A 14,107-nucleotide genomic window follows, 5' to 3' on the forward strand; every position below is an offset into this window, starting at 1 on the left:
TTCAATGTCTCCTTTTTTATTTATTTTTACCCATCTTACCAATAGGTGCCCTTCTTTGTTAGGAATTGGAAAACTTCCCTGGTCCTTGTGGTTGAATCTGTGTTTGAAATTCACTGCTCGACTGAGGGACCTTACAGATAATTGATGACATGGTCATTCAAAAATCATATTAAACACGTAATTAGTGTTATTATTGCAGGTATTATTACAGGCAGAGTTCCTCTGTCAAGTGTCTGTGTTCTTTTGTCCATCTTTATCTTTTATTTTTATTGGCCAGTCTGAGATATAGCTTTTTCTTTGCAACTCTGCCCAGAAGGCCAGCATCCCGGAGTCGCCTCTTCACCGTTGACGTTGAGACTGGTGTTTTGCGGGTACTATTTGATGAAGCTGCCAGTTGAGGACTTGAGACGTCTGTTTCTCAAACTAGACACTCTAATGTACTTGTTCTCTTGCTCAGTTGTGCACCGGGGCCTCCCACTCTTTCTATTCTGGTTAGAGCCAGTTTGCGCTGTTCTGTGAAGGGAGTAGTACGCAGCGTTGTACGAGATCTTCAGTTTCTTGTCAATTTCTCGCATGGAATAGCCTTCATTTCTCAGAACAAGAATAGACTGACGAGTTTCTGGCCATTTTGACCCTGTAATCAAACCCACGAATGCTGATGCTCCAGATACTCAACTAGTCTAAAGAAGGCCAGTTTTATTGCTTCTTTAATCAGAACAAGAGTTTTCAGCTGTGCTAACATAATTGCAAAAGGGTTTTCTAATGATCAGTTAGCCTTTTCAAATTATTGGATTAAACTTCTCAGTTCAGTGTGTCATATCAGAAGACTTGTTGTCCGGACCTCTGGCAGTCTCTAAGGGGGTGCCACAGGCTTCAATTCTTGGACTCTTTTCTCTGTATATATCAACGATGTCGCTCTTGCTGCTGGTGATTCTCTGATCCACCTCTACGCAGACGACACCATTCTGTATACTTCTGGCCCTTCTTTGGACACGGTGTTAACAAACCTCCAGATGAGCTTCAATGCCATACAACTCTCCTTCCGTGGCCTCCAACTGCTCTTAAATGCAAGTAAAACTAAATGCATGCTGCCCACACCTGCTCGCCCGTCCAGCACTACTTTGGACGGTTCTGACTTAGAATATGTGGACAATTACAAATACCTAGGTGTCTGGTTAGACTGTAAACTCTCCTTCCAGACTCACATTAAGCATCTCCAATCCAAAATGAAATCTAGAATCGGCTTTCTATTTCGCAACAAGCATCCTTCACTCATGCTGCCAAACATACCCTCGTAAAACTGACTATCCTACCGATCCTTGACTTCTTTGATGTCATTTGCAAAATAGCCTCCAACACTCAGCAAATTGGATGCAGTCTATCACAGTGCCATCCGTTTCGTCACCAAAGCTCCATATACTACCCACCACTGCGACCTGTATGCTCTCGCTGGCTGGCCCTCGCTTCATATTTGTCGCCAAACCCACTGGCTCCAGGTCATCTATAAGTCTTTGCTAGGTAAAGCCCAGCCTTATCTCAGATCACTGGTCAACATAGCGGCACCCACCCGTAGCACGCGCTCCAGCAGGTACATCTCACTGGTCACCCCCAAAGCCAATTCCTAATTTGGCCGCCTTTCCTTCCAGTTCTCTGCTGCCAATGACTGGAACGAATTGCAAAAATCACTGAAGCTGGAGACTCATATCTCCCTCACTAGCTTTAAGCGTCAGCTGTCAGAGCAGATCACTGCACCTGTACATAGCCCATCTGTAAATAGCCCATCCAACTACCTCATCCCCATATTGTTATTTTTTATTTTCTTTGATCCTTTGCACCCCAGTATCTCTACTTGCACATTCCCAGACGTGCTCAATGAGATTGTGATCCGGGCTCTTCGCTGGCCATGGCAGAACACTGACATTCCTGTCTTACAGGAAATCCCGCACAGAGCAAGCAGTATGGCTGGTGGCATTGTCATGCTGAAGGGTCATGTCAGGATGAGCCTCCAGGAAGGGTACCACATGAGGGAGGTGGATGTCTTCCCTGTAACGCACAGCGTTGAGATTGCCTGCAATGACAACAAGCTCAGTCCGATGATGCTGTGACACACCGCCCCAGACTATGACGGACCCTCCACCTCCAAATCGATCCCGCTCCAGAGTACAGGCCTCGGTGTAACGCTCATTCCTTCGACGATAAATGCAAATTCGGCCATCACCCCTGGTGAGACAAAACCGCGACCTGTCAGTGAAGAGCACTTTTTGCCAGTCCTGTCTGGTCCAGCGACGGTGGGTTTGTGCCCATTGGAAACGTTGTTGCCAGTGATGTCTGGTGAGGACCTGCCTTACAACAGGCCTACAAGCCCTCAGTCCAGCCTCTCTCAGCCTATTGCGGACAGTCTGAGCACTGATGGAGGGATTGTGCGTTCCTGGTGTAACTCGGGCAGTTGTTGTTGCCATCCTGTACCTGTCCCGCAGGTGTGATGTTCGGATGTACCGATCCTGTGCAGGTGTTGTTACATGTGGTCTGCCACTGCGAGGACGATCAGCTGCCTGTCCTGTCTCCCTGTAGCGCTGTCTTAGGCGTCTCACAGTACGGACATTGCAATTTATTGCCCTGGCCACATCTGCAGTCCTCATGCCTCCTTGCAGCATGCCTAAGGCACGTTCATGCACGTTCATTTTGCTGTTTTTCAGTCAGTAGAAAGGCCTCTTTAGTGTCCTAAGTTTTCTGATAACTGTGACCATAATTGCCTACCGTCTGTAAGCTGTTAGTGTCTTAACAACCGTTCCACTGGTGCATGTTCATTAATTGTTTATGGTTCATTGAATATGAAACAATTAGACTTTGACATTATGGGGTATTCTGTGTAAGCCATCGACACAATCTCAATGTAATCCATTTTAAATTCAGGATGCAACAACAACAACATCAACAACAACAACATGTGGAAAAAGTCAAGGGGTGTGAATTCTTCCTGAAGGCTCTGTATAAGTGTGATTGGGTACAGCAGAAGAACCGTTTCGTGGGAAATGTTTTTCTTAAAATTGTTTCCCACCTCTTCCCTTTTCTGCAGGCTCCCAGCTAAATACACAACTAGAAGGTTGGCTGTCTCAAGCACAATCCACTATCGGCCCTGCCAGAGCCATCATAGCACCGTAAGCACCACTGATAGTTATAATATCTATAATATTCGTGTGAAAAAGGCCTCATCTTGGTCATCAAGAGTCACTGTAAATATGATTTGATAACGGTGTATGAATGACTAAAATGTATTTTGTATTGTTGGAGGTCAAACATCCTCAAAGGATGTCATGTTTTTGTATTATTCCAGTTGTAATGGTGTGTGTGTGTGGCCTGCCGTGATGTCATTTCCTGCTAACGGACATGTGTGTTTTCAGGCATGCTGGGTATTCCTACTGCGGTGCRTGTGCTGCACACGCCTACAAACAAATAGATCCTTCTATTACGTAAGTCATTTACCATGTCTCCTTTAGTTACTTAAAACATGTTCAGGGAATTGTCTAAATAAAACAACTTTTGTCAGTAACCAAAATTAATTTCCATGTAAAGTATCATAATATTAGTTTGAAATTTAGATGTTTTAAAATGTATTGTTTTTTTTGTTTTTTTTCTTCGTTTCTACATTTTCCCTCCTTTATCAAACCTTAGATCTGCCTGCCCTGTTTCACCCTGAAGGAACTATCTGCCCCTTAGTTACCTCAGACAGAGAGTAGTTAGCAGTATTGGCCTAGCCTCTGTCACAGCCTCACCTTGGAACTGCGTGAGCGAAGCCTGCTCGGCCGAGGCTACTAGTGGCCTGATGACTGGGTCCATTGAGCTGCTATGCTAATGTGAGTCAGGGAGGTAAAGGTGACAGAGTGAGGTGACGGACTCCTCTCTTCCCCCTGTAGTCGCAGGGTGTTCATCTTGGGCCCGTCTCACCATGTTCCTCTGTCCCGCTGCGCCCTGTCCTCTGCTGAGGTTTATAAAACACCTCTCTACGATCTCAGGATTGACCAGAATGGTAGGTATACATACATACATACATACATACATACATACATACATACATACATACATACATACATACATTCATTCATTCATTCATTCATTCATTCATTCATTCATTCATTCATTCATTCATTCATTCATTCTGTGCCCTGTCCTCTGCTGAGGTTTAAAAACACCGCTCGGCAATCTCCGGATTGACCAGAAGGGTAATTTTCAAATTTTCCTAAGAACCTTGTTTTGATATTTCTGTGTATTTTGCTTTAAACTGTGAAGCTTGACACGTGTGGGGGGGGAAACGTAAATGTCCTCAGTCGACCAACCATCTCCAAACAAGCTGCAGTGTGTCTAGTAGGGGTGGAACGGTTCATCAAACATACGGTCCGGGTATGTACTGCGGTTTTGGGTTAACGGTCCGGGTATGTAATGCGGTTTTGGGATCGCGGTCCGGGTATGTACTGCGGTTTTGGGATCGCGGTCCGGGTATGTACTGCGGTTTTGGGTAACGGTCCCGGGTATTAACTGCGGTTTTGGGTTAACGGTCCGCGGTATGTACTGTGGTTTTGGATCGCGGCCGGGATATTACTGTGTTTTGGGATCGCGGTCCGGGTATGTATTGCGATTTTGTGTAACGGTCCGGGTATGTACTGGGTTTGGGATCGCGGTCCGGGTCATGTATTGCGATTTTGGGATTAAAGGGTCCAGGGGAATGTATTGCGATTTTGGGTTAACGGTCCGGGAATGTATTGCGATTTTGGATTAACGGTCCGGGAATGTATTGCGATTTTGGGTTAACGGTCCGGGTATGTAATGCGGTTTTGGGATCGCGGTCCGGGTATGTAATGCGGTTTTGGGATCACGGTCCGGGTATGTATTACGGTTTTGGGATCGCGGTTTTGGGATCGCGGTCCGGGTATGTATTGCGGTTTTGGGATCGCGGTCCGGGTATGTATTGCGGTTTTTGGATCGCGGTTCAGTTTCGGTACAGCGGGAAAATTAAATGCCAAAAGTTACTGTAGTTAATTTTAGTTTAAGAGAATACAAAGTGTTGGTATTCCTGATTGTGAAAACACGATTACTCATCAACAACACTGAAATAAAGTGCAATATGCATGCGTTTAGGTTGGAATGTTTTTCTGACAAAGACTAAAAGCTGTACACTTGTGACTCTCATAAAGGGGGCGTATCTGTACCATGCTACTTCTCATATCCCACTCTCCGGGGTAATGTACCTCTCTGTAGTCCTGGAGGTCCATCCATCTGTAGTCAGCCCAACACAGGGTGTATCTCCACTCCAGGGTAATGTAAAGTACCTCAGTAACCCTGGAGGTCCATCCATCTGTAGTCAGCCCAACACAGGGAATGTTTACGGCCTGCTTCTGCCTACCACCGCTCAGTCAGATACTTAGATACTTGTATGCTTGTATTCTCAGTCAGATTATATGCAACGCAGGACACGCTAGATAATATCTAGTAATATCATCAACCATGTGTAGTTAACTAGTGATTATGATTGATTGTTTTTATAAGATAAGTTTAATGCTAGTTAGCAACTTACCTTGGCTTACTGCATTCGCGTAACAGGCAGTCTCCTTGTGGAGTGCAACGAGAGAGAGGCAGGTCGTTATTGCGTTGGACTAGTTAACTGTAAGGTTGCAAGATTGGATCCCCCAAGCTGACAAGGTTAAAAATCTGTCGTTCTGCCTAGGCCGTCATTGAAAATAAGAATGTGTTCTTAACTGACTTGCCTAGTTAAATAAAGATTAAATAAAGGTCTCAAAAAATAAAATAATAATAAAATCGGCAAAATCGGTGTCCAAAAATACCGATTTCCGATTGTTATGAAAACTTGAAATCGGCCCTAATTAATCGGCCATTCCGATTAATCGGTCGACCTCTAGTTCAAACATTTGGGGTCACTTAGAAATGTCCTTGTTTTTTAAAGAAAAGCACTTTTTTTTTTTTTTATAACATCAAATTGATCAGGCCAGCATCCCGGAGTCGTCTCTTCACTGTTGACGTTGAGACTGGTGTTTTGCATGTACTATTTAATGACGCTGCCAGTTGAGGACTTGTGAGGCATCTGTTTCTCAAACTAGACACTCTAATGTACTTGTCCTCTTGCTCAGTTGTGCACCGGGGCCTCCCACTCTTTCTATTCTGGTTAGAGCCAGTTTGCTCTGTTCTGTGAAGGGAGTAGTACACAGCGTTGTACGAGATCTTCAGTTTCTTGGCAATTTCTCACATGGAATCGCCTTTATTTCTCAGAACAAGAATAAACTGACGAGTTTCTGGCCATTTTGAGCCTGTAATCGAACCCACAAATGCTGATGCTCCAGTCCAGATACTCAACTAGTCTAAAGAAGGCCAGTTTTATTGCTTCTTTAATCAGAACAACAGTTTTCAGCTGTGCTAACATAATTGCAAAAAGGGTTTTCTAATGATCAATTAGCCTTTTAAAATGATATACTTGGATTAGCTAACACAACGTGTCATTGGAACACAGGAGTGATGGTTGCTGATAATGGGCCTCTGTACGCCTATGTAGATATTACATAAAAGAAATCTGCCGTTTCTAGCTACAATAGTCATTTACAACATTAACAATGTCTGCACTGTATTTCTGATTAATTTGATGTTATTTTAATGGACAAAAAAATGTGCTTTTCCTTTTAAAAAAAAACAAGGACATTTCTAAGTGACCCCAAACTTTTGAACGGTAGTGTAGTCGTGGCCCACAGGCCTAGTGTTCTTCTTATGTATTCATTTGTGTTCACAGTGCGGACCGAACCCGGGTCCCTGTTACAGAACGCTTCAGTACACATGAATGTACCGTTACACCCCTAGTGTCTAAACTAATGACTCGTTGTAATATGCTAATTCTAACCTCAGTTGGCCTGTAATAATGAATGTGTATATTGAATCCTCACTTCCCTCTAGTCTATGCTGACCTCTGGAAGACTGGGATGTTTGAGAGGATGAGTCTCCAGACAGACGAGGATGAGCACAGCATTGAAATGCATCTGCCTTACACTGCTAAAGCCATGGAGAGGTAAGACAGAGTAACACACTGCAGATAAAAAGGACCTGTCAAATGTCGTCTGCTTCAATAATCACTAGCCATCCATCAGTAGAGTACAGTAACAGACCTGGCCTGTCTGCCTGGTGATGGGACCCAGCAGGGATCACCATCCATCAGTAGAGTACAGTAACAGACCTGGCCTGTCTGCCTGGTGATGGGACCCAGCAGGGATCACCATCCATCAGTAGAGTACAGTAACAGACCTGGCCTGTCTGCCTGGTGGAGGTGGGACCCAGCAGGGATTCATGCCTGGTTTGCGTTGACATTTTGTTAGGCGCTCTCTCTCCCCCAGTTGCAGGACGGTTTAAGTCATTACTATGCCGTGTTGATGGTTGTTTACTATGAGTAAGGCCTGCATGCTCAATTAATAGACCCACTATATGAACACACACACCTTTTGTCAGGTTGGCTTAATAGGACACGCCTTTTTTATCCAAGGTTGCTTAATAGACACGCCTTTTTTATCAGCGTTTAGGTTTAATAGGACACGCCTTTTTCAGGTGGTTTAATAGACACGCCTTTTATCAGGTTGGTTTAATCGACACGCCTTTTATCAGGTTGGCTTAATAGACACGCCTTTTATCAGGTTGGCTTAATAGACACGCCTTTTATCAGGTTGGTTTAATAGACACGCCTTTTATCAGGTTGGCTTAATAGACACGCCCTTTTATCAGGTTGGCTTAATAGACACGCCCTTTTATCAGGTTGGCTTAATAGACACGCCCTTTTATCAGGTTGGCTTAATAGACACGCATACACAATATCGCCAAAAGTATGTGGACACACCTTCAAATTAGTGGATTCTGCTATTTCAGCCACAACCGTTGCTGACAGGTGTATAAAATTGGGCACGCAACCATGCAATCTCCATAGACAAACATTGCTACTAGAATGGCCTATTATTTCGTCAAATTTCTGCCCTGGTCAGCTGTTATTATTGTGTGCTCAGTGCTCTTATTGTGAAGTGGAAACTTCAAGGAGCAACAACGGCTCAGCCGTGAAGTGGTAGACCACACAAGCTCACAGAACCGGACCGCTGAAGAACGTAGCGCAGAGAAATCATCTGTCCTTGGTTGTAACACTCACTACCGAGTTCCAAACTGACTCTGGAAGCAACGTCAGCACAATAACTGTTTGTTGGGAGTTTCATGAAATGGGTTTCCATGGCCAAGCAGCAGCACACAAGCCTAAGATCACCATGCTCAATGCCAATCGTCGGCTGGAGTGGTGTAAAGCTCGCCGCCATTGGACTCTGGAGCAGTGGAAACGCATTCTGTGGCGCTATGAATCACGCTTCACCATCTGGCAGTCCAACGGATAAATCTGGGTTTGGCGGATGCCAGGAGAACGCTACCTGACCCAATGCATAGTGCCAACTGTAAAGTTTGGTGGAGGATGAATAATGGTCTGTTTTTCATGGTTTGGACTAGGTCCCTTAGTTCCAGTGAAGGGAAATCTTAACACTACAGCATAAAATTACATTCTAGATGATTCTGTGCTTCTAACTTTGTGGCAGCATTTTGGGGAAGGCCATTTCCTGTTTCAGCATGAGAATGCCCCCGTGCACAAAGCGAGGTCCATGCAGAAATGGTTTGTCGGGATCGGTGTGGAAGAACTTGACTGGCCTGCACAGAGCTCTGACCTCAACCCCATCGACACCTTTGGGATGAATTGGAACCCCAGACTGTGAGCCAGGACTAATCGCCAGAGCTCACTAATGCTCTTGGCCAACTCCATATTAATATCTCTCTCATCGTCACTCAATGCCTAGGTTTACCTCCAATGTACTCTCTTCCTACCATACCTTTGTCTGTACATTATGCCTTGAATCTATTCTATCGTGCCCAGAAACCTGCTCCTTTTACTCTCTGCTCTGAACGTACTAGACGACCAGTTCTTTTAGCTTTTAGCCGTACCCTTATCCTACTCCTCCTCTGGTGATGTAGAGGTTAACCCAGGACCTGTAGTGCCTACCTCCACTCCTATTCCCCAGGCGCTCTCATTTGTTGACTTTTGTAACAGTAAAAGCCTTGGTTTCAGGCATGTTAACATTAGAAGCCTCCTCCCTCAGTTTGTTTTATTCACTGCTTTAGCACACTCTGCCAACCCGGATATCCTAGCCGTGACTCAATCCTGGCTCAGGAAGACCACCAAAAACCCTGAAATTTCCATCCCTAACTTTAACACTTTCTGACAAGGTAGAACTGCCAAAGGGGGCGGAGTTGCAATCTCCTGCAGAGAGAGCCTGCAGAGTTCTGTCTTACTATCCAGGTCTGTGCCCAAACAATTTGAGCTCCTACTTTTAAAAATCCCCCTTTCCAGAAACAAGTCTCTCACCGTTGCCGCTTGCTATAGACCACCCTCTGCCCCCAGCTGTGCCCTGGACACCATATGTGAACTGATTGCCCCCTATCTGTCTTCAGAGCTCGTGCTGTTAGGTGACAAACTGGGACATGCTTAACACCCCAGCCATCTTACAATCTAAGCTTGATTCCCTCGATCTCACACAAATTATCAATGAACCTACCAGGTACAACCCCAAATCCGTAAACACGGGCACCCTCATAGATATCATCCTGACCAACCTGCCCTCCAAATACAACTCTGCTGTTTTCAACCAGGATCTCAGCGATAACTGTCTAATTGCCTGCGTCCGTAATGGGTCTGCGGTCAAACGACCACCCTCATCACTGTCAAACGTTCCCTTGAAAACTTCAGCGAGCAGGCCTTTCTCATCGACCTGGCCCGGGTATCCTGGAAGGATATTGACCTCATCCCATCAGTAGAGGATGCCTGGTTATTCTTTAAAAGTGCCTTCCTCACCATCTTAAATAAGCATGCCCCATTCAAAAAATGTAGAACCAGGAACAGATATAGCCCTTGGTTCACTCCAGACCTGACTGCCCTCGACCAGCACAAAAACATCCTGTGGCGTTCTGCATTAGCATTGAATAGCCCCCATGATATGCAACTTTTCAGGAAAGTTAGGAACCAATATACACAGGCAGTTAGGAAAGCTAAGGCTAGCTTTTTCAAACAGAAATTTGCATCCTGTAGTACAAACTCAAAAAAAGTTTTGGGGCACTGTAAAGTCCATGGAGAATAAGAGCACCTCCTCCCAGCTGCCCACTGCACTGAGGATAGGAAACACTGTCACCACCGATTAAATCCACTATAATTGAGAATTTCAATAAACATTTCTCTACGGCTGGCCATGCTTTCCACCTGGCCACCCCTACCCCTACCCCGGCCAACAGCCCTGCACCCTCCACAGCAACCCGCCCAAACCTCCGCAAAGCCCCCACACATTTCTCCTTCACCCAAATCCAGATAGCTGATGTTCTGAAAGAGCTGCAAAATCTGGACCCCTACAAATCAGCCGGGCTAGACAATCTGGACCCTCTCTTTCTAAAATGATCTGCCGAAATTGTAGCAACCCCTATTACTAGCCTGTTCAACCTCTCTTTCGTATCGTCTGAGATTCCCATAGATTGGAAAGCTGCCGCAGTCATCCCCCTCTTCAAAGGGGGAGACACTCTAGACCCAAACTGATGGGTTTAATTAACACACACACCATTTTATTTGGTGGGTTTAATTAACACACACACACACACACTGTTTTATTAGGTGGGTTTAATACAGATACCTTTGGTTGGTTTATTATACGTGTTCAGTCCCTGTAACAGCTTCTACCATCTCGGTCAGGTAACTGCCCCCTTGCGCACCACACCCATACAGACTTGTAATGTGTTGTCTCCCTTTCCTACTGCAGTCATAAAGATGAGCTCAGCATTGTCCCGGTGCTGGTGGGAGCCCTCAGTGAGTCTAAAGAACAGGATTATGGGAAACTGCTCAGCAGGTATCTGGCTGATCCCTCCAACTTGTTCATCATCTCCTCGGACTTCTGCCACTGGGGTACGTACTGAACAGGACTGGTAGATATCAATATATTAAACGCTGTTCACACTACTGAGTTGAGCTAGTCTGGTTATACATCCATCCACCGTAGTTGCTGGAAGCGTTGCTGGAAAGGCCATGTGAATAGAAGTTTGTTTCAGGACAATCGTGTGAAAGTGGTTCTAAATATAGAAACAATGGTTCTGTCTCCCTGAAAAAACACCCTCTCCTCCACGGTTGGTCCTGACTTAATGTCTTTACCTCCTTCCCACAGGTCAACGGTTCCGCTACACGTACTATGACGAGGCTCAAGGAGAGATCCACAGATCCATTGAACACCTTGATAAAATGGTTAACACATTTTGATATTCAGTTCTTACTAAGTTGTAACATGAAACCCCTCATCTCCTTCCATGTATATAATTGAGACATCACCACCTCTCTCTCTCCAGGGTTAGGGTTATATAGTTAACTGTTAGGGGTATCAGACTGGGTTCTAAACCCCTCTCTCTTGTCTCTCCAGTGTTAGGGTTATATAGTTAACTGTTAGGGTATCAGACTGGTTCTAAACCCCTCTCTCTTGCTCTCCAGGTTAGGGTTATATAGTTAACTGTTAGGGGTATCAGACGGGGTTCTAAAACCCTCTCTCTGTCTCTCCAGTGTTAGTTATATAGTTAACTGTTAGGGATTCAGACTGGGTTCTAAACCCCCTCTCTTGTCTCTCCAGTGTTAGGTTATATAGTAACTGTTAGGGGTATCAGACGAGGCTATTATTCTGAGCAGTCGTAGTTTCTAGAAGGAAGAGTCTAGTTTTCTAGTAGGAGCGATAAGTCTTATTTCTAGTGGAGACGAATTAAGGTCTAGGTATGAAGAATAAGTTCTAGTTCTAGGAGAGAATAAGGTCTAGTTTTAAGAGAGGCAGTATTAAAGTCTAGTTTCTAGGGAGCAGAATAAGGTCTAGTTTCTAGAGGCAATAAGGTCAGTTCTAATGAGAGATGTCTAGTTAGTCGATAGGTCTGAGTTATGCAGAATAAGGTCTAGTTTCTAGTGTAGCAGAATAAGGTCGAGTTCTAAGTAAAGAGGCAGAATAAGTCGTCAGTTTCTATGGAGGCAGAATATAGGTCTATTTTCAGTGGATGGCAAATAAGTCTGTTTCATGTGAGCAAATAAGGTCTAGTTTCTAGTGAGGCAGGAATAAATCGTAGTTTCTAGGGAGGCAGAGATAGAGTCTAGTTTCTAGTTGCGAATAGTCTTCATAGCAGAATAAGGTCTAGTTTCTAGAGTGAGGCAGATAGAGGTCTAGTTTCTAGTGGCAGGCAAATAAGGTCTAGTTTGATCTAGTTTTAGGGAGCAGAATAAGGTTCATTCTAGGGAGCAGAATAAGGCTAGTTTCTATGGAGGCAGAATAATGTCTAGTTTCTAGTGAGACAGAATAAGGTCTAGTTTTCTAGTGGGCGAAGGTATCAGAGCGAATAAGTCTAGTTTCTTTAGAGAGAGGTCTAGTTTCTAGGAGGAGGCAGAATAAGTCTAGTTTCTAGAGGAAAGCGCAGATTTCTATAGTCTAGTTTCTAGTGGAGGCCAGAAAGAAGTCAGTTTCTAGTGGAGGCAGAATAATGTCTAGTTCTCTAGTGCGAGCAAAATAAGGTCTATTTCTAGTGGAGGCAGAATAAGTGTTTATCGATTAGTGTTCTAGTGGAGGCAGAATAAGTCTAGTTTCTTAGTGAGGCAGAATAAGTCTTAGTTTCTAGAGGAGGCAGAATAAGGTCTGAGTTTCTAGTGGAGCAGATAGGTTCTAGTTTTCTATGAGAGCAGAAAAGTCTAGTTCATAGTGAGCAGAATAAGGTCTAGTTTCTAAAGTGAGCAGAATAGCGTCGTAGTTTGCTAGTGAGGCAGAATAAGGTCTATCTAGTGAGCATATCTAGTTCTAGGAGCAGAATAGGTCTAGTTCTAGTGAGGATGCAGAATAAGTCTAGTTCTAGAGGAGGTAGTCTGAAGAATAAGGGTCTAGTTCTAGTGGAAGCAGAATAAGGTTAGTTCTAAGGAGGCAGAATAAGGTCTAGTTTCTTAGAGAAGCGAGAATATAGGCTCTAGTTTCTAGAGGAAGAAATAAGTCGTCTAGTGAGGCAGAATAAGGTCTAGTTTCTAGTGGAGGCGTAATAAGGTCTATTTCTAGTGGAGCAGAATAAGTCTAGTTCTATGAGAGCAGAAAACTAGTTCTGATGATGTCTAGATGGAGGCAGAATAAGGTCTAGTTCTCTGAGAGGAGCAGAATAGGTCTAGTTCTAAGTGAGCAAATAAGTCTTAGTTCTAGGGAGGCAGAATAAGGATCTAGTTTCGTGGAGCAGAATAAGTTCTGGCGGTCAGTTTCTTGGAGCAGAATAAGGTCTAGTTTCTAGTGGAGCAGAATAGGTCTAGTTCTAAGTGGAGCAGACTAAGGTCTAGTTTCTAGTGAGGCGAATAAGGTCTAGTTTCTATTGGAGGCAGATAAGTCTAGTTTCTAGTGGAGGCAGAATAAGTGTTCTGTGGCAAAAATTAGTTTCTAGTGGAGCAGAATAAGTCTAGTTCAGGAGATAAGTAGTCTAGTCAGAATAAGTTCTAGTTTCTAGGGAGCAGAATAAGGTCTAGTTTCTAGTGGAGGCAGAATAAGTCTAGTTCTAGAGGAGCCAGGAATAAGGTCTATTTCTAGTGAGCAGAAGGCATTTGTAATAGGCAATAAGGTCTAGTTTCTAGGAGGCCAGAATAAGTCTAGTTTCTAGTGGAGGCAGAATATAGTTCTAGTTTGCAGTTAAGGTCTAGTAGTAATAGTCTAGTTTCTAGTGAGGCAGAATAAGTCTAGTTTCTAGAGAGGCAGAATAAGTCTAGTTTCTAGTGGAGCAGAAATAAGGTCTAGTTCTAGTCATAGTCTAGTTCTAGGAGCAGAATAAGTTAGTTCTAGTGGAGGCAGATAAGGTTCTAGTTTCTAGAGGAGCAGAATAAGCTCTAGTTTCTGAGGAGCAGAATAAGTCTAGTTTCAAGTGGAGGCAGTAAGTCTAGTTTCTAGTGGAGCAGAATAAGGTCTAGCTTCTAGAGGCAGGCAGAAGTAAGGTCTAGGTTTCTAGAGGAGGCAAGAATAAGTCA

The 14,107-nt window shown here is 44.2% G+C and overlaps 1 protein-coding gene across 1 annotated transcript in view; it reads left to right on the forward strand.

The window, feature by feature from the left end:
• memo1 (mediator of cell motility 1) overlaps nt 1–14,107 on the forward strand; it is a 42,529-nt gene that overhangs the window by 17,139 nt on the left and 11,283 nt on the right. The window contains exons 2-7 of the mRNA XM_070440038.1: nt 3,077–3,158; nt 3,402–3,470; nt 3,915–4,027; nt 6,952–7,063; nt 10,866–11,008; nt 11,265–11,345. Of these exons, the coding sequence (XP_070296139.1) occupies nt 3,077–3,158; nt 3,402–3,470; nt 3,915–4,027; nt 6,952–7,063; nt 10,866–11,008; nt 11,265–11,345 (600 nt within the window). The remainder of the gene's footprint in view (nt 1–3,076; nt 3,159–3,401; nt 3,471–3,914; nt 4,028–6,951; nt 7,064–10,865; nt 11,009–11,264; nt 11,346–14,107) is intronic.

The sequence above is a fragment of the Salvelinus sp. IW2-2015 genome, unplaced genomic scaffold (genome assembly GCF_002910315.2).
Source record: "Salvelinus sp. IW2-2015 unplaced genomic scaffold, ASM291031v2 Un_scaffold2147, whole genome shotgun sequence".
In the NCBI taxonomy this organism is placed as follows: domain Eukaryota; kingdom Metazoa; phylum Chordata; class Actinopteri; order Salmoniformes; family Salmonidae; genus Salvelinus; species Salvelinus sp. IW2-2015.